The sequence below is a fragment of the Selaginella moellendorffii genome, unplaced genomic scaffold, assembly GCF_000143415.4.
Source record: "Selaginella moellendorffii unplaced genomic scaffold, v1.0 SELMOscaffold_6, whole genome shotgun sequence".
Taxonomy (NCBI): Eukaryota; Viridiplantae; Streptophyta; class Lycopodiopsida; order Selaginellales; family Selaginellaceae; genus Selaginella; species Selaginella moellendorffii.
Window position 1 is genome coordinate 2,717,473 of NW_003314267.1, and position 14,359 is coordinate 2,731,831.

The 14,359-nt window shown below is 47.7% G+C and overlaps 6 protein-coding genes across 7 annotated transcripts; 1 reads left to right on the forward strand and 5 right to left on the reverse strand.

The window, feature by feature from the left end:
* The first annotated feature begins 2,667 nt into the window (after window positions 1-2,667).
* On the forward strand, window positions 2,668-4,044 carry LOC9652011 (cyclin-dependent kinase 2). Its single transcript, XM_002965596.2, has 2 exons — window positions 2,668-3,482; window positions 3,855-4,044. The coding sequence occupies exons 1-2, from the start codon at window positions 2,668-2,670 to the stop codon at window positions 4,042-4,044; spliced, it is 1,005 nt and encodes a 334-aa protein (XP_002965642.2).
* A 1,142-nt stretch (window positions 4,045-5,186) lies between these two features.
* LOC9634920 (haloacid dehalogenase-like hydrolase domain-containing protein 3) lies at window positions 5,187-6,129 on the reverse strand. Its single transcript, XM_002965945.2, has 3 exons — window positions 5,841-6,129; window positions 5,581-5,787; window positions 5,187-5,513 (listed from the first exon to the last, which is right to left on the reverse strand). The coding sequence occupies exons 1-3, from the start codon at window positions 6,090-6,092 to the stop codon at window positions 5,196-5,198; spliced, it is 777 nt and encodes a 258-aa protein (XP_002965991.1). The 5' UTR covers window positions 6,093-6,129; the 3' UTR covers window positions 5,187-5,195.
* A 58-nt stretch (window positions 6,130-6,187) lies between these two features.
* Window positions 6,188-9,072, reverse strand: LOC9652012 (ubiquitin carboxyl-terminal hydrolase 17). 2 transcript variants are annotated; one of them, XM_024670347.1, is made up of 11 exons: window positions 8,710-9,072; window positions 8,543-8,657; window positions 8,373-8,483; window positions 8,150-8,319; window positions 7,770-8,096; window positions 7,598-7,720; window positions 7,141-7,548; window positions 6,739-7,087; window positions 6,598-6,685; window positions 6,385-6,548; window positions 6,188-6,331 (listed from the first exon to the last, which is right to left on the reverse strand). In XM_024670347.1, the coding sequence occupies exons 1-10, from the start codon at window positions 8,992-8,994 to the stop codon at window positions 6,419-6,421; spliced, it is 2,106 nt and encodes a 701-aa protein (XP_024526115.1). In that variant the 5' UTR covers window positions 8,995-9,072; the 3' UTR covers window positions 6,188-6,331; window positions 6,385-6,418. The 2 variants fall into 2 exon arrangements, with proteins under 2 accessions (XP_024526115.1, XP_024526114.1); XM_024670346.1 differs by having other exon boundaries at window positions 6,306-6,548.
* LOC9652013 (protein SYM1) lies at window positions 9,073-9,955 on the reverse strand. Its single transcript, XM_002965947.2, has 4 exons — window positions 9,686-9,955; window positions 9,496-9,639; window positions 9,304-9,436; window positions 9,073-9,246 (listed from the first exon to the last, which is right to left on the reverse strand). The coding sequence occupies exons 1-4, from the start codon at window positions 9,914-9,916 to the stop codon at window positions 9,116-9,118; spliced, it is 639 nt and encodes a 212-aa protein (XP_002965993.1). The 5' UTR covers window positions 9,917-9,955; the 3' UTR covers window positions 9,073-9,115.
* Window positions 9,956-9,959: 4 nt separating this feature from the next.
* Window positions 9,960-11,203, reverse strand: LOC9652014 (eukaryotic translation initiation factor 6-2). Its single transcript, XM_002965948.2, has 7 exons — window positions 11,091-11,203; window positions 10,943-11,039; window positions 10,803-10,888; window positions 10,703-10,747; window positions 10,499-10,629; window positions 10,326-10,436; window positions 9,960-10,262 (listed from the first exon to the last, which is right to left on the reverse strand). Exons 1-7 carry the CDS (start codon window positions 11,098-11,100, stop codon window positions 10,005-10,007), a joined length of 738 nt encoding a protein of 245 aa, XP_002965994.1. The 5' UTR covers window positions 11,101-11,203; the 3' UTR covers window positions 9,960-10,004.
* A 124-nt stretch (window positions 11,204-11,327) lies between these two features.
* On the reverse strand, window positions 11,328-13,881 carry LOC9652015 (transmembrane 9 superfamily member 7). Its single transcript, XM_002965949.2, has 7 exons — window positions 13,731-13,881; window positions 13,453-13,617; window positions 13,288-13,400; window positions 13,139-13,235; window positions 12,950-13,062; window positions 12,731-12,881; window positions 11,328-12,671 (listed from the first exon to the last, which is right to left on the reverse strand). Exons 1-7 carry the CDS (start codon window positions 13,848-13,850, stop codon window positions 11,514-11,516), a joined length of 1,917 nt encoding a protein of 638 aa, XP_002965995.2. The 5' UTR covers window positions 13,851-13,881; the 3' UTR covers window positions 11,328-11,513.
* Window positions 13,882-14,359: the final 478 nt, after the last annotated feature.

Sequence of the window (14,359 nt, forward strand, 5' to 3'; positions counted from 1 at the left end):
TGCAAGATACAAAAATTTCTTTTGCTTGATGGACATTTTTAACAGGTGTATTCTCACTGTTTCCTGTAATTTTAAGCAGGTGACTAAGATTATAAGCATACTTACTGGAAAATGTGTTTGTTTTGTAAAAACCTTGCATACGTATTTGCGTTCCATTTGCAGAGGGTTGCCATATTCCAAGTTAAACCAGAGTCTTTTACAATCTTTATGTTTCTTTCCGTGGGTGGGAGGCAATTGCTGGTGCAATGGCTTGCCGAGCCACCTCTTCTGATTGTCCAAGGAAAAAATGAAACTCCTTGTGGGATTGATTCATTATTTGCAGTGTAACTTACGAGCAAGGCTATTGGACCTGCAAGTTTTGCAATGGAAACCATGTGGTCTTTTACATATATTTAGGGTTTTTTTAGGGTTTCTTTGCAATCAAAAGTACCACGTTTGAACAGGTTCGCATCAGTTTAGTTCGTTTCGTTCGGGTGTTTGCCAGTAAGTATGATCATAAGCTTAACAATTGTTTCATGCTTTTTCTTGTTTGTTTGTTTGTTTCGTTTTTTTTTTGTTTAATTGTTTCCTCTGTTGTTTTTTTTTATCCACATTATCAATTGATGGCCTTTCCTAGTTTTGTTTCGATTTGATCTATATTAGGATTGAATCAATTATTAAATACTTATAATAAGTGACATGCTTCTAATAGCGTATCATACAGACGAGCTTTATCCAGCTACTATCACTCGCTCCGTCTTCAAACCTTCCCACTTCCTTGGAACAGGACATAACCACAGTTCCAGGCTTTTGAAACAGCTCTACTTAGGAAAACCAACGTCGACGTCTTCAAGGTTACAGGTTTCAATACCACTCACTGCATCGCAGAGCAGCAAATCCAAAACCTGCATACCAGAGCTTTCAGAAGAAACTTTTCAATGCAGGAAGCACCATGCCTGGCGGACCCTGCGTCTCCACACGTTGTCAAGGCATTTCAATGTATAAGTCCTCTAATCTGATATCTGTCCTTGTAAAGCTACTGACGAAACTATCTCTAAACAAGTTGGGGAGTTGCTTCTTACTGAGAAGATTCGATTGGAACTGATATGTTCTTTCCATGGTTTCCATTTTATACTCGTGTCTGACTATGCTCTTCGCTATTCTGAAGGATCGTCAATGAACCTCGTAGTTTTACTTACGGTTTGAACCTCTTTAACTAAAACTTTGAAAACCAACATTTGCGCATCGACCTTGTGGAGCAGGAACAGCCTCTTGCTTGGTGTGGTTAGTATTCTCTGATCATGGAGCGAGCAGTTCTTGATAAACTCCTCTGATTCTTCCTTCAATTTGGCCAGTCGGTAACCAAATCCGACTATTTGGCCTTGCATATGGGCTTTGTGACGGTAAGTTGATCACAAAAAATAACGCTGAGTTGTTGCAGAAGCATGAGACACGCCTCAGACATGATTTGATCGTTGGAGGATGAGTACAAAGATATAGTTGGAATAAGGTATTTAGTTGTGGTTGGTAAAATGCTAATGCCACGTTCTTCTTTGTTTTTTTGCTCCTTGCAACATCATTTTCTGGAAGTTTGTTGTTTGTTTTTTCTTTTTCGATGTTCATGGTTAGCAGTTTTTCTCTTTCCGCTTCTTGTTTGTAACATAATCTTTTTCAGGTGTCAACTTATTTTTCTGGATGTCACTTGTTCCCATCGTGGTATGGTGTTTTTCTTTTCTTTTCTTTCTTTAGTTTTAATTTATCTCTTCTAAACTTTGCCATTAGTGGTCGGAGCGAAACTCCAGTATGGAATCGCCAAGTTGGCTTTGGAAGATTCTGGGTCTGGACCACGGATAGCAGGTTTAAAACCTCGAGACACACTGTTTTGGTTCAACAAACCACGATTGATGCTACATCTGATCCATTTCATTCTCTTCCAGGTTTGGTTTGGCTTGAATTGGCACCACAGTGACATCTCTTGCGTTTTTACAGGACGCTTTTGAATTGGCCACTTTTCTTTGGGTTGGGTAAGTTATAATGAAATGTTGTAAGGACGTTAATTAATCCTGGAATGCATTTTCAGTAGCAATTCGGTTGGGACTCCTGCTTGATGCAAAATAGGATCTTCTCGTATTTGCGAGTTGTCACCGGGTAAGTTTGAAAGTTTTGCGTGAATCAGGTAGCGGTAACATTGTCTGGTGATCAGGTTCTTGGTGCAAATACTATGCGTTACCTCTCTATGCTCTTGTGACACAGGTAAGCAAAGTTTTAAATCTCAGCGCATGTATACTGACGACAATGCTTGTACGTAGATGGGGTCCAACTACAAGAGAGCGATATTTCAAGAACACATAGTGGACTCGATTCACAACTGGAAGAAGGCAGCAAAGAAGAGAAACAAAGATCACAGCAGCGTGATGGACATGAGCACCATAGACCGCAGCACGATTGCTTCTTTTGGACAGGAGCTACGAGCAGTGCCAGAGTAGAGAGCGAGTTACAAGTAACACAAAGGCCTGACAAGGTGGAGATATTCAAGATATCTGTTAACTTTTAATAAGTAATTTAAATATATTCTTTAACAAAAAAAGGAGGGCTTCATTTAGTTAGTCAAAAAGGGAAAACTTTGTACTAAAGCGTCGTGCTAATGAGCTCACCCTTAATTTTTATCGTCACAACGAAGTAAGAGAGATGACGCGATACTCAATCGATTACTCGACAAGGCTGGGGCGTGGTACCGGTGGAACGGTGAGAGAGGGGATAAATCTCGACACTATGGAGAAGGTCGCCATCAAAGAGATGGTAGAGCATCTAAATCTACACGAGGAAACGAAGCTGGTCTATGGTCTTCTGCAAGAATGTCAACATGAAAACATCGTCAAGCTTCTGGACGTGGGCTCGATTGGAGGTAAAACGTACATGGTGTTCGAGCACATGTTTGGGGATCTCTACAAGTTCAAGAAGAGATTGGGCATGCTTATGAAGAGAACCCTCAACAGGGAGGAGATCAAGACGATCATCGAGCAGATCCTTCAAGCCCTAGCCTACATGCACGAGCATGGCATCGTTCATCAGGACATCAAGACCGCCAACGTCCTGATCAACAAGGAGGGCACCAAGGTGAAGCTGTGCGACTTTGATCACGCGAGAAGGGTGACGACGCCCCCAAGAGACCCAGAAACGATTGGAACGCTGGCCTACAACGCGCCGGAGATCATCCTGGGCGACACCCAAGAGCTGGGAAGTGGCGTGGACGTGTGGGGCGCTGGAGTGATCCTCGCGGAGCTGGTTCTAGGGTACAACCCTTTCAGCGTTGTACGCGAGAGCCACGCCGCCAGAGAGCTTTACAGGGTGGTGGAGGAGATCAAGGAGAGGCTCCACAGGGAGATTGGCGACGAAGATATTCTTGAGCTCCTGGACAACATGCTGGTTTGGGAGCCGGAGGAGAGATGGAGTGCCGAGAGAGCTCTTTCTTCCAGTTTCTTTGAGGATGGGACTCGCCAAATGTGTGGAGATCCATACCAGCAATTGACTTGTAAAATGGCCACACAATGCGTAATATAAAAAAGTAAAAACCATAAGCTATAATTATATCTGGAAGAACTTTAATAACGAATAAAATAGTTTACGTGCAAACAAACCTTATTGTTAAAGTTCAGCGGCGGATTTTCGAGATAGTTCACTGTTGTCGGAATGGACATTCTTGGATGATATCCACCATCTTCTTTCGTCCCACCATTTGTCTAACTGTGACAAAATCAGCCTAGCACAAACCTGTAACGCAGAGCTTGTGTTTTAATGTCCCAATGATGCTCTTTTAAATTCTTATTAGTGTGTCACTTTAAAGCTCCCACCCATTCCATCCAAAAGAAATGCAGGTGCCTCGATTGCTTGCTCATGGCAACCGGAAGCTTGGCAGCCATCGTGCACAGCCTCGTCCTTCCGATCAACATGTACTACTTTGGCCGGATCGTCAATGCTCTCGCCACAAATCAGAGTGACAGGGAAAGTAAGCACGAAAAACAAAGCTCAGTGTTCTTCCGGGGAACTTTGAGAAGCAATGCTTAATTACCTGGCAGTTCGCGATCGCGATGTTTATCGTGGCGCTCAATTCTGGATGGGTCACGTGGCTAGGTGAGAGCTGACTGAGTTCTCCTTACTTTGCAATAGCGCGGATGATCGTTAAGAATCCTACCATTTGGCTGCTCGATATGCGCCATTGAACTCCAGTTTCGAGATATGCAACATTTTCGAGGTTGAGAGAATGAGAACTGGCATGCTGCCAAAGTACACTTGTCAAATAAAAGAACACCTTGACGAATTTGGCAACTGACTTACAGGCCCTTTCCCGGAGGATGGGAGGTGACAAAGGCATGCGTTGCTTATCTAAAAAAGGACGATTTGACGTAAGACGTAGTTATGGTGATGGGGAGAGAGATGGACATCAACTCTGAAACAAGCATTTGCCATTGCATCAGCTTGAACAAACAAACCATAGAGTGGTTTCCTCTTTGTTCTGGATAGCCACTGCCAAGCCAAGTCCGATAAGGTTATTAGAGAATGAAAGATAACCGGAAAGAATTACTTGTCCGAGATGGTCTCTCTCCTATCAGTGAAACAACAACGAACAACGTACACACGATCATGTAGGAGTTAACTCTAGAGATCTTGAATCGCTACCTCCTGCCATAGCTGGCAGGACGGAAATGAAAAAACACTCGCGCTCGAGATATAAATAAGTTTGCTAACGTCTCCACACACACACGCAGCACAGGAAGGAGGAGTTCCAGCACTAAAGACAAGCCACTGCGCCAAATTCTTCTATGGTTCTGGTCGCCAGGGTGCGAATTGAAAGCACTAGACGCTCACCTTTGGCCGAGATTGCTCGCTTCACCAGCACCGCCATCACAAGCCGCGCCGACTGGTTATTTGAGCACTGCTCCTTGTTCTTGACTTAGTCTTTAGCAGAGTGATCCCCGTGCTTCTTGTTCTTCTCCTTCTCCGCCTCGGATTGATCAGCAGAGAATCCTAGCAGCAATCTAGCATCGCCGCGCCATGGACAGGAGCCGGCTACAACGCCGCACCTCCAGCGTGCACGAGAACGGAGAGATTGCCGCCGCCGGCCAAAAACTATTTTGCTCTAGAACCCTAAATTTGACAATGTACGGTCACGGACACCTAACGCGGAAATGTACGGCAACACACTTTCGTACGCTAGGTTAATCAAGCCCTTTCGTTATTTGCTGGACGCTACAGTTGTGGAGAATCCATTGCTGCGCGGCGGAGAGATCGGGCAGAACGATCACTCCACTCTCTTTCAATCGCGCGGCCTCGGCCGTCTTGAATCGATCGAGGAGTATCGCATGGATCCCGAGGCTCTGCGCCGGGAGATAGTCCTTCCTCAAGCTATCCCCGATGTGGAGCGCCATGCTGGGAGGAACATTGCCCGCCTTCTCCAATGCGAGCTTGTAGATTCCTGGGTCGGGCTTCTCCACGCCCTCGAGGCCCGAGAAGACACCAAAGTCCCACTCCGATCCCTGGCGACACCATGATCGATCGTGAGCCCCATTGGCAGGAAAATCGAAAGATCGATACTTTTGATACCTGATTGAGACCCAGGGCCGGGAGAATCACATCCCGGTAGCGCGACTCTGCATTGCTCACGATCCCAACGCTCAATCCACTCGCGCGAGCCCAGCGGAGGAATGGCTGCGCGTCCGGGAAGATCGTGTATGGCGCCGTGGATCCAAACATCGCATGGATTCGATTGAAAATCTGCTCCCCGGTGTCCGGATCGAAGGAATAGCCCGCCTGGCCGATTAAACATGAGACCAATGCATCGAGAGAGGAGCTATAGCACGTACCCTGATGAAAGAATCGCGCACGCACCGCCTCCACCACTCCACATCCGAGAGATGGCCATAGCCGAAGCATGGGAATTTCTTGCTCATCTCCGCGTAGGCAGCCTTGAATCCCTCGTGGACGCGCTTGTAATCCGGGCACGGCAGCCCCAGCGCCTTGGCGGACATGCAATAGTAGTCGCCGAGCTCGCCCTTGTACGCCATGAGCGTGCCAGTGACATCCAGGGTCACGCATTTGAGCCGCGCCGCCGCCATCGCCAAGAACTCGCGTTTGCCAGAGGAGATTGGACCATCTGGTTCTTAAACTTGCTGGCCACTCCAGCCTCCAAGCCCTGGGATAGAACTTTCCATCGTCGCCATTGTAATTTTATTCCTCTCTCGCGGAAGCCGCCACCACGACTGTACGAGATGGCTCCACTGTGGTCGTATATTCCGTCCTGCGGTGGCATATCTTTCTCGCGCGCAGTAGATTTTAAAAAATTTTAGATTCTTCCCTGAAAAACGTGTCGGAGTTTCACCACTTATTTGTGCTGTGACACTTCCATACCTCTTTAGTTTACACTCGCGGTTATGAAGAAACTTCAGCTCTTCTTTTTGGAAGTAAGAACTTGGAATGGATTCGCGTTCTCGCAGCTTTTCAGAGGAGTGAGCCTTCCACCTCCGGCACTTCGTCGGAGCTTTTTAAGTCTACCACGGTCATACTCTTCATCCCTGGAAAACAAAAGAGATGTAAGACAGATAGAGAACTAAATTCTCATACCACTCATCGGGTCTCTTTGTTGAGACCTTGTGTTCTTGGCTGAGAAAGCCATCGACTTCTTTCCCGTCGACGCCCTCCCATCGTGCAACTGCAGGACAGAGTCACTCGCTGTTTGTACAGAAATTGGAGAAAAGTACTTACCTCCAGTTCCAAACAGCTCATTCGGACTGCACTTCTTTTTCTTCTTGGGATCGTCGTTCTCCACGAGCTTTTTGCTTTTGGAGGCAGCCGTCCCTTCAGCAATTCCACCTTCAAGAGCCTTTTCCATCAACAAGCGCCTGTTCTTGGGCATAGCTTTAAGTAACTTCAGGTAGCCCTTCTCAGGTCTTCTTGGCGGATCCGTGTCGAACTTCCTGAGGGAGATTTGGCCTTTCGGTAATTCTCTCTCAGGTTTTTCCGGATCACGTTTGTCCAGCTTTTTAGTTGACCCCTTGTCCACCATCGAAGGCGCTTGATTTTCGGGCTCGATTCTGCTTGCCGGGACAGTTCCCTGTAGACAACACAGTAAGCAACATAAACAGAAACAATGACTCAAAATGTTACCTCCTTTTTCAATTCTGGCTCAGGACTAGCACGCTTTTCCGCGGAAGGAGCTACAGGGGAGAGAGGAGAACAGATGTCCTCTTCCGAAATTGCTTTTCCCTCCTCATCCGTAGCAGCTGGCACAGTTTCCTTTGCTTTGGCTGTAACAACTTTATCTGGCGAATTTTCTTCTCTTTCCTTGGTTATACCAGCAGCGGGGACTTCCTGCTCTCGTAAACTTGTTTCCCTTTCCTCGATTTTAGCAGCTGGCACAGCATCCGGCATATGAAGAGTCTTTGTGGTAGCAATCTTCTTTCCTGAAATCTCTGTAGCAGGCGCCGAGGGGAGTCTCTGTGTTGGCGTCTTACGAATATAGAAGAGTATGTAAGCCTTTTGGTTCAGAACAGTTTGTTCGCTCAGCTGTTGAACCTGCATGTAAAATAGCTTTAATAAGCACACAAGGTAAAGACGCTCATACCCGAGAGTCATCTAAGACGTGCCACATATCGGAGGAAGTGCGTACAAAACAATAGTAGTGTCCAGAACGGGTTGACCACCCCGCGTGCACCAGCACACCATACAAGTCATAAACCGCACCATCCTGCTGGGCAGCGTTAGCTATAAAATGTGAAGCAGCTACCCTGGCTTACCCTGGCGTTACTCATAAAAGGAGTGATGTCTAGCTTTCTTCCAAAGTGAACCTTCTTGTCTATCTTTTGCCCATGTAAGCCAGTGCTGCTGAAACGCTTGAACTGAACTGTTAGGACGTTTGGCGCGGTTTCGATCGTAAACCGCTTTATGGCACGCACTTTCTTCTTGCATTTCTCGCAGTGATACTTGTTATCACCATCGAGTATCTCATTGGCTGTAAACCATGCGAGGGCCTTGCCCAGCGAGTCTGCCCGTGTGATGTCCAAGCTCAGGTCTAGAAAAGGATCAACAGTTTCTGAACGTTCCAGACAATTACTGCATTTCACCTGCAAAAAAATGCTCGTAATTCAGCTCCTACACAGTGTAACTAGGCAAATACCTGACTTCGAAGACGACCACCGAAGATTTTGTACAGAAGAGTTTTTTCTTGTTCCGGAGAGTTCATCGGCGTTTTGCTAGGAAGACAGTCTTTCTGCAAAGCCTCCATGAGATATCTTAAAAACTCATGCGCATCTTCCTGTCTCCAAGGTTGAAACGCACGTGATATGCCTGCATTCGAATAGTTTACGCGAGAAATCTATAGGTAATCTATAAGGACTTACTGCGCAAGTTTTTCACCATATGATTGGGAGCTATCACCTTTCCCCATGACTGCAACGCATTCTTGACGTGCCCTTCCAGAGCGCACATTGCACAAAATCCAGACTTTCGACCTGCGACAAATAGAAGCGATAAACTGCAGTAAAGAGAAAACACTACTAGACAGACTTACACAAGAGCTTGTGTTGGCCGCTTTTGAGAAACTCCGCCAAGGGCTGCGTGTACGTAAGGCATTGCAAGACAGAGTTGAGGAAGCAAGTGTTACCGAGATTTGTAAGCCCGGCTCCCTATCAAGCACAAAGTTAGAGTAAACCTCCCAAAACCCCTACAAAAACTCACAATCCGGAGGGGAGCTCCCAGCTCGGGTAGCACATTCTCGCCAAAATCCTTCTGCGGCTCGCCATTCGCTTCCTCCCACGATCGCTTGATCCCTTTGCCATCGGGCGACTTGGAAAGGCTCGGAGGAGGAGGAGGAGTCGCCGCATTGAATCCGTGATTGAGCGGCTCGATACCTGGAGGCAATGCCGCGAGCAATGCAGTGTCTTTGGCGGGATGGAACAAGATCCGGCGCTCCAGAAAAGGGAGCTGATCCTGGCGCTCACAAACCCTAGCCGTAGCCGCCATGACTGCTCTTCTTCCAGCTAGGGCGCTGCCCTAAGTTTCCCGGGCTTTTACTGGCAGAGCCGGTATCCCACTGCCACGTGCCGGTGAAAGAGAAGTTTATTGACGAGCCAAGGGAAGATCTTCAGCGTTTTCCCATGGCATTGGAGAGGTAGAAGTTCCAAAAAATCGAGCAGCACGACATGAATCCAACTCGAGCATCCAGAGGCACGACACTGAAATTGAGCGCGCTGGCAGGAATCCAAAACTTCCATCCTGCCAAAGAATCGAGAAATCGGTGAAAAAGAAGAGATTTTGATTCTTCTATTCTACCATCGACGAGCGTAGGCAATGCCTTGTTCCTGTACATTGATGGGAGCTCGCGAGCTTGGCCTTGCCAGATGCTATTCCACGCGAAGATTACGAGAATCACGCATGGGCCGAGCACCAGCTGATTCAAAACAATCTATCGCGTCGCAGCGAGATTCGTGAGCAAACAACACAAACTTGGCGTAAGAATCTCACCTTGATGGATAGATTTCTCATCGTCTTGGCAGGGAAGTACCAATCGAGGAGCTCGTACCAAGCCTGCGATCCTGGCCCGTAGAGCAAGAACCCATAGCTGGCCATCCTCAACGCCCTCACCCAATCGTGATTCCATAGCTCCCTCTGGAAGAACAGGAAGATCACAGCCACGCCAACACTGCTAGCCTACCTCCCAAGCGTCGCTGTTCTTGTGCTGGTTCCATCGCCCACGAAGCTGAGCAATGGTATCGCCTGTCAAAGCTAAAGATCCAGCCACCATAGCTTGCTTGAATGGAAATCTTCCGCTAGAACTACTAGTGCTGCCGCTGCTGTTCTTCCCTGCTCGTCTTTTGCTGCTTTTCCTATCAAAACCCAACCTTTGCTTGTAAAACCAAGCGCCGTCCCAGCCCAGAGTACCCATAGCTAGCTTTCCAAGTACCTAAAAGATCAAACAAAGCGCAAAAAACCCATGAAAACCAAAGCTTTGTTTATTTTATTTTTTTAAGTTCTCAGGCAAGCGTATCGATGAGCGAAGCTCTCATCTCGTTGACAATGGCACTGGGTTGAGACTCTCGGAGCTTGAAAACGCTCTCCACAACCGAGAGCTCGGTGGTGGTGGTGTCGAGGCCGCAAAAGGCTGTCCAGTCGTTCACGATCAGCCCAGCGCCGATCACGTCGCTCCCGCGGTTGACAGTGCCTGCAACCAGCGGGACTTGCAACAGCGACGATAGCTCGTCCAGATCTTCGATCGATGTGTGAGGATGCACCTGTGACAACAGAAAAGTTCCTCAAAAAAGTTCACGAGAAAGACCAGACAAGGATCTTCTTACCAGTCCACCTCTGTTTGAGAAGACGCCGTAGCTTCCAACCAAGACGTTCCCGGCGATGGTCTGCCTGAAAACTTCAACTCCAAGCACATCGGCCACGAGCTCTTCGGTTTCCTGGAGGAACAGACACATTGATTGCTTCAAAGAAACAAAGACTGGATGGAGAAAACGTCTACCTTGTCCAAGTCCGTGTGAACGAGAGAAACGTAGTCATTCGTTGCAATGCAGTTTCCCAAAGCAGACAACCTTTCCTCCACCCTTTGAACCACAACACGGTCGGGAAGAGAGTTCCGAATGTGAAGAAGCTCTGGAAAATCACACAATCACCTCCGGCTATGGCAGAAAACGAAGAAAAGAGAAAAATTTAACTCGAGACTTACCTTGATCAGTCGTCGAGTTTGGGAGTAGCAAGCCGTTTTTGTTTCCTGTGCAAAATGAGACATACATTTTCAGTCCTAGATCTCTATCGATAATTCTTACCGACACACATCCTTCCAATCACTCTTGTCCCAGAGATGGACACCTTTACTACGGGAATGTGGTCGGCTAGCTCCGACTCGAAGGTGCTGCGACAAAGAATTCACAAAGATCAATCCAAGTAACGGATCGAAAACTCTCACCTGTAGAAATTCTCTGATCCTCCAATCGCTACCAGGCAGTAGGCATTAGTGAGCTTGGAGAAGACGCCAATGTCACTGCTGTTCTCAAACTGCGCCCCTGGAACAAGGCCCCAGTCGATCGATCAGCTAGAGATGAACCAAAACTTACTCGTCGCCATGGTTTTGGCGTTGTTCTCGCTCAGGCACGCTTGCTTCACCGCCAAGGCAGAGAGGGTTAGCGCAGAACCCTAGAAACGAAGGATAGGTTCGAATCTCATTCCGAGCTTAGTTCTGGAGTTGACTTTAGTTTGACTAAACTTTGACCGAATGGTCAATCAGCCATTCAAGCAAAAGAGATTTTCTACGTCAGAGGAGATCGATCTGATCGAGTCAACCGGTGAATATCTACTAGCTAGCAGCTACGTTTCCTTGCCTTTCCTTGTTTCAAGTGGAGCCAGGAATCCCACCAGAGATTTTTAAGTTAGCTATGCTATTGCTATGCGGCCATTAAGAAAACAATCAAAACTTTTCACAGTAGCAGCACCAGCAGCAGCAACCGATGATGGCGACGATAATTTTCCTTCTTTTCGTCTCAATCGATCTTGACCGAGGCGTAAATGGTGCGAACAAACCATAAGCATGCGTAGAACCCGATGGTGCCAGTGAGGACGAAGAAGCCAATCGAGATGATGGTCATGTAGCCAAAGTAGAGCAGCCCCGACACCAGCTTGGTGATCTCCAGCTTGGTGAAGAAGTAGAAGGTTGCGTAGAGGAACAAGTAGATGGCCGAGGAGCCCGACGTGAGGTACGCTCTCCACCACCAGTAGTAGTCCTCGCTGCAGAGCTGGAAGTAGCAGAGGACGATGGTGATCTCGGCACAGGTGACGACGAGGATGAGGAAGACGATGAAGAGGAAGCCGAAGATGTAGTAGAACTGGTGCAGCCAGATGGAGGTGAGGATGAAGAAGAGCTCGATGAAAACGGCGCCGAATGGAAGGATGCCGCCGATGAGCACCGAGAAGATGGGCTGCATGTACCACGCCTGCTCTGGGACCTGTCGCGGGATCTTGTTGGTCCGGACCGGGGGCTCGATGGCTGGTTTCTTGTATCCCAAGTAGCTGCCGACGAACACCAGCGGCACCGAGATGCCAAACCAGAGGCAAACCAGCGCGAACATCGTCCCGAAAGGCACAGCCCCCGACGACTTCTCCCCCCAGATGATGGCATTGAGCACGAAGAAAATGGAGAAGACGACGGCCGGGAAGATGAGTGCCGTCTTCATGGTTATCTTCTTCCAGTCACTGCCTTTGAAAGACTTGTAGAGGCGCGCTGAGGCATACCCGGCCACCAGCCCCATGAACACCCACAGCAGCACCATAGCAGTCATAAGCCCGCCACGGTTCGAGGGCGATAGGAATCCCAGCAGTGCGAAGATCATGGTGACGACTGTCATGCCCAGGCACTGCACCCCTGTTCCCACGAACACACACAGCGTTCCAGCGTGTTCCGGAGCTCTGAAAACGTCACCGTGCACCAGCTTCCACCCAGTTTCTTCCTGTGCTTCTTCCTGAGTCTCCAGTTGATTGTACTTGGATATATCGCGATGCAGTGTACGCATCATGATCATGGCCACCATTCCCGTGAGGAAGAGAACGATCATGAGGGAGTTGATGATAGAAAACCAGTGGATTTGGTCGTCTGACATCATAAGGTACATATCCCATCGGGAAGCCCATCTCGTGGCGCTCTCCTGCAAACAAACAGGCACGTTGAGAACAGAAGGATAAAAGACAGGCAGGTAACAGTTACCTCGAATTTGACGTCGTAAGTGAAAACGATCTCTTCCCCGACTTCAACTTCTTGTGGTGTCTTTGAAGATTCAACGAACTGTTTGCCTTCGGGGTTACAAGTCTGTAGTTTCGGATTATTTTTGTTCCATGATTCGTAGGTGTGCTTCACACTAACCACAAAAACCAGTATCAGGTTCCGAGTTCCGAGTCAAATCAAAATAAAAAATGAGCCACAAACCTCAAGGGGAACACCTCAAAGCCCACGATGCGAGAGACATCCGGATCCTGATCCTTGTGAAAATAAACCGTAAACTTGAGGTGGTTGTAAAGGTTATACTTCCCATCATCACTCTGCGAATTTTTTAAGGTCACTAGAGTTTAGAAAGAAAGAAGGGAAAAAAAGAAAAAAACGAAATCTGGTACTAACCTTGAATCCTACAGGAAAACCTCGCTCGTAAAGTTTGAGATGACTGCCGTCCATGTTACCAGGTGCAGCGATAGCTACAGGAAGGTTGTCCAAAATCCTGTGGCGATGACATGTTAAAAGCTTCAAAGCATTATTACCACCAGACTTACATGTTAACATGGTAATCCTCGTCAATCTTCTCTTTGAAATTCTTGGCACTCTTTTCGGACAGCTTTTCGCCTTTGCAAGCAACAATGCACGACTTGTCTTCCTTCATGGAAAACTGCGAAGCAAAAACTTTTAGAAACAAATATTATCAGCGGAAACATGCTTACAGAATAAACAGAGTTCTCGATCCGATCCCCACGAAGAACTTCCCCCAAGTTCTCGGCACTGTTGAGAATTTTCTCGGGCCGACAGTAGCCCAGTGAATAGTACTCATACGGAAGGAGAGTTTTGATAGATGTGAGCTTGTTCACCTTGACTTGGAGCTCCGCACCCTGTGTAGCATACATGAGGCAAGCTTTACCAAATCACACCCTATGCAAGCATGGATCTAGGCCAGAGAATGCCAGAGATCCCAGATCTGGGCCACAAGAAAGCATCCACTTACCTGGGCGAAATCTTGTGGCGCCACGCCTGGGAGGTAGAAGGCGGTGGCGAATTGGAGGTGAAGCAGCAGCAGCAGCTCCACCGCTGCCGCCAACCCTAACATCGCCAGCCGCGGCGCCATCGCTCGCTCCTCGGGCAAACACCGAAGTAGAAAAGGGCAAGTCCGCGTGGCACACCAAGTAGAGTACGGAGGCGTACGAAAGACGGATATCCTTGGCAAGTTGAAAAGATTCCCATGTTAAGTTTAACTAAAAACTGGATCGCGCAGCGATTTCGATGCTGCAGCTCGGATGAAGAGGATCAGTTCCAACTCCGTAATCACAGCGTTTACAGCACGCCTGTCTCAAAGGTTTCCAACTCCTTACGGAGCGTGAGTTCCACAAACTCATCATGAATTTATTTTTCTTTTTATGCTTAGATCCTGCGAATAGGGCAAGCAGAGATGAAGAGGTGTCTCTGAGAAAGGAAAGGGAAAAATTATGTAGTGAATGGACTTTTGACCACCTTGGCTATGTTTTTCTTTAGCTTTTGAGTTGGGATGAGAGCGATGATAGGCCACTCGACGCAGCCATGGCGCAGCAGGAAGATAGTCGTGGGGGAGATTCAGCGCACAACGACGATCAAAGGTGC

What these genes read in the sequence shown, in the direction of transcription:
- LOC9652011 (XM_002965596.2), top strand. Translation starts at nt 2,668, where the DNA reads ATGACGCGATACTCAATCGATTACTCGACAAGGCTGGGGCGTGGTACC. An exon ending in GAGGATGGGACTCGCCAAAT is followed by an intron (nt 3,483 to 3,854) that starts GTGTGGAGATCC and finishes AAAGAAATGCAG; the next exon opens with GTGCCTCGATTGCTTGCTCA.
- LOC9634920 (XM_002965945.2), bottom strand. Translation starts at nt 6,092, where the DNA reads ATGGCGGCGGCGCGGCTCAAATGCGTGACCCTGGATGTCACTGGCACG. An exon ending in TGCGCGATTCTTTCATCAGG is followed by an intron (nt 5,788 to 5,840) that starts GTACGTGCTATA and finishes TTAATCGGCCAG; the next exon opens with GCGGGCTATTCCTTCGATCC. An exon ending in CGGCCCTGGGTCTCAATCAG is followed by an intron (nt 5,514 to 5,580) that starts GTATCAAAAGTA and finishes TGGTGTCGCCAG; the next exon opens with GGATCGGAGTGGGACTTTGG.
- LOC9652012 (XM_024670347.1), bottom strand. Translation starts at nt 8,994, where the DNA reads ATGGCGGCTACGGCTAGGGTTTGTGAGCGCCAGGATCAGCTCCCTTTT. An exon ending in CGGCCAACACAAGCTCTTGT is followed by an intron (nt 8,484 to 8,542) that starts GTAAGTCTGTCT and finishes TATTTGTCGCAG; the next exon opens with GTCGAAAGTCTGGATTTTGT. An exon ending in AGCCAGAATTGAAAAAGGAG is followed by an intron (nt 7,088 to 7,140) that starts GTAACATTTTGA and finishes TGTTGTCTACAG; the next exon opens with GGAACTGTCCCGGCAAGCAG.
- LOC9652013 (XM_002965947.2), bottom strand. Translation starts at nt 9,916, where the DNA reads ATGGGTACTCTGGGCTGGGACGGCGCTTGGTTTTACAAGCAAAGGTTG. An exon ending in AGAACAGCGACGCTTGGGAG is followed by an intron (nt 9,640 to 9,685) that starts GTAGGCTAGCAG and finishes CTGTTCTTCCAG; the next exon opens with AGGGAGCTATGGAATCACGA. An exon ending in TGAGAAATCTATCCATCAAG is followed by an intron (nt 9,437 to 9,495) that starts GTGAGATTCTTA and finishes GCGACGCGATAG; the next exon opens with ATTGTTTTGAATCAGCTGGT.
- LOC9652014 (XM_002965948.2), bottom strand. An exon ending in GGATCAGAGAATTTCTACAG is followed by an intron (nt 10,889 to 10,942) that starts GTGAGAGTTTTC and finishes TCTTTGTCGCAG; the next exon opens with CACCTTCGAGTCGGAGCTAG. An exon ending in TTCACACGGACTTGGACAAG is followed by an intron (nt 10,437 to 10,498) that starts GTAGACGTTTTC and finishes CTGTTCCTCCAG; the next exon opens with GAAACCGAAGAGCTCGTGGC.
- LOC9652015 (XM_002965949.2), bottom strand. Translation starts at nt 13,850, where the DNA reads ATGGCGCCGCGGCTGGCGATGTTAGGGTTGGCGGCAGCGGTGGAGCTG. An exon ending in GTTTTCCTGTAGGATTCAAG is followed by an intron (nt 13,063 to 13,138) that starts GTTAGTACCAGA and finishes AAAAATTCGCAG; the next exon opens with AGTGATGATGGGAAGTATAA. An exon ending in TTTGAGGTGTTCCCCTTGAG is followed by an intron (nt 12,882 to 12,949) that starts GTTTGTGGCTCA and finishes TTTTGTGGTTAG; the next exon opens with TGTGAAGCACACCTACGAAT.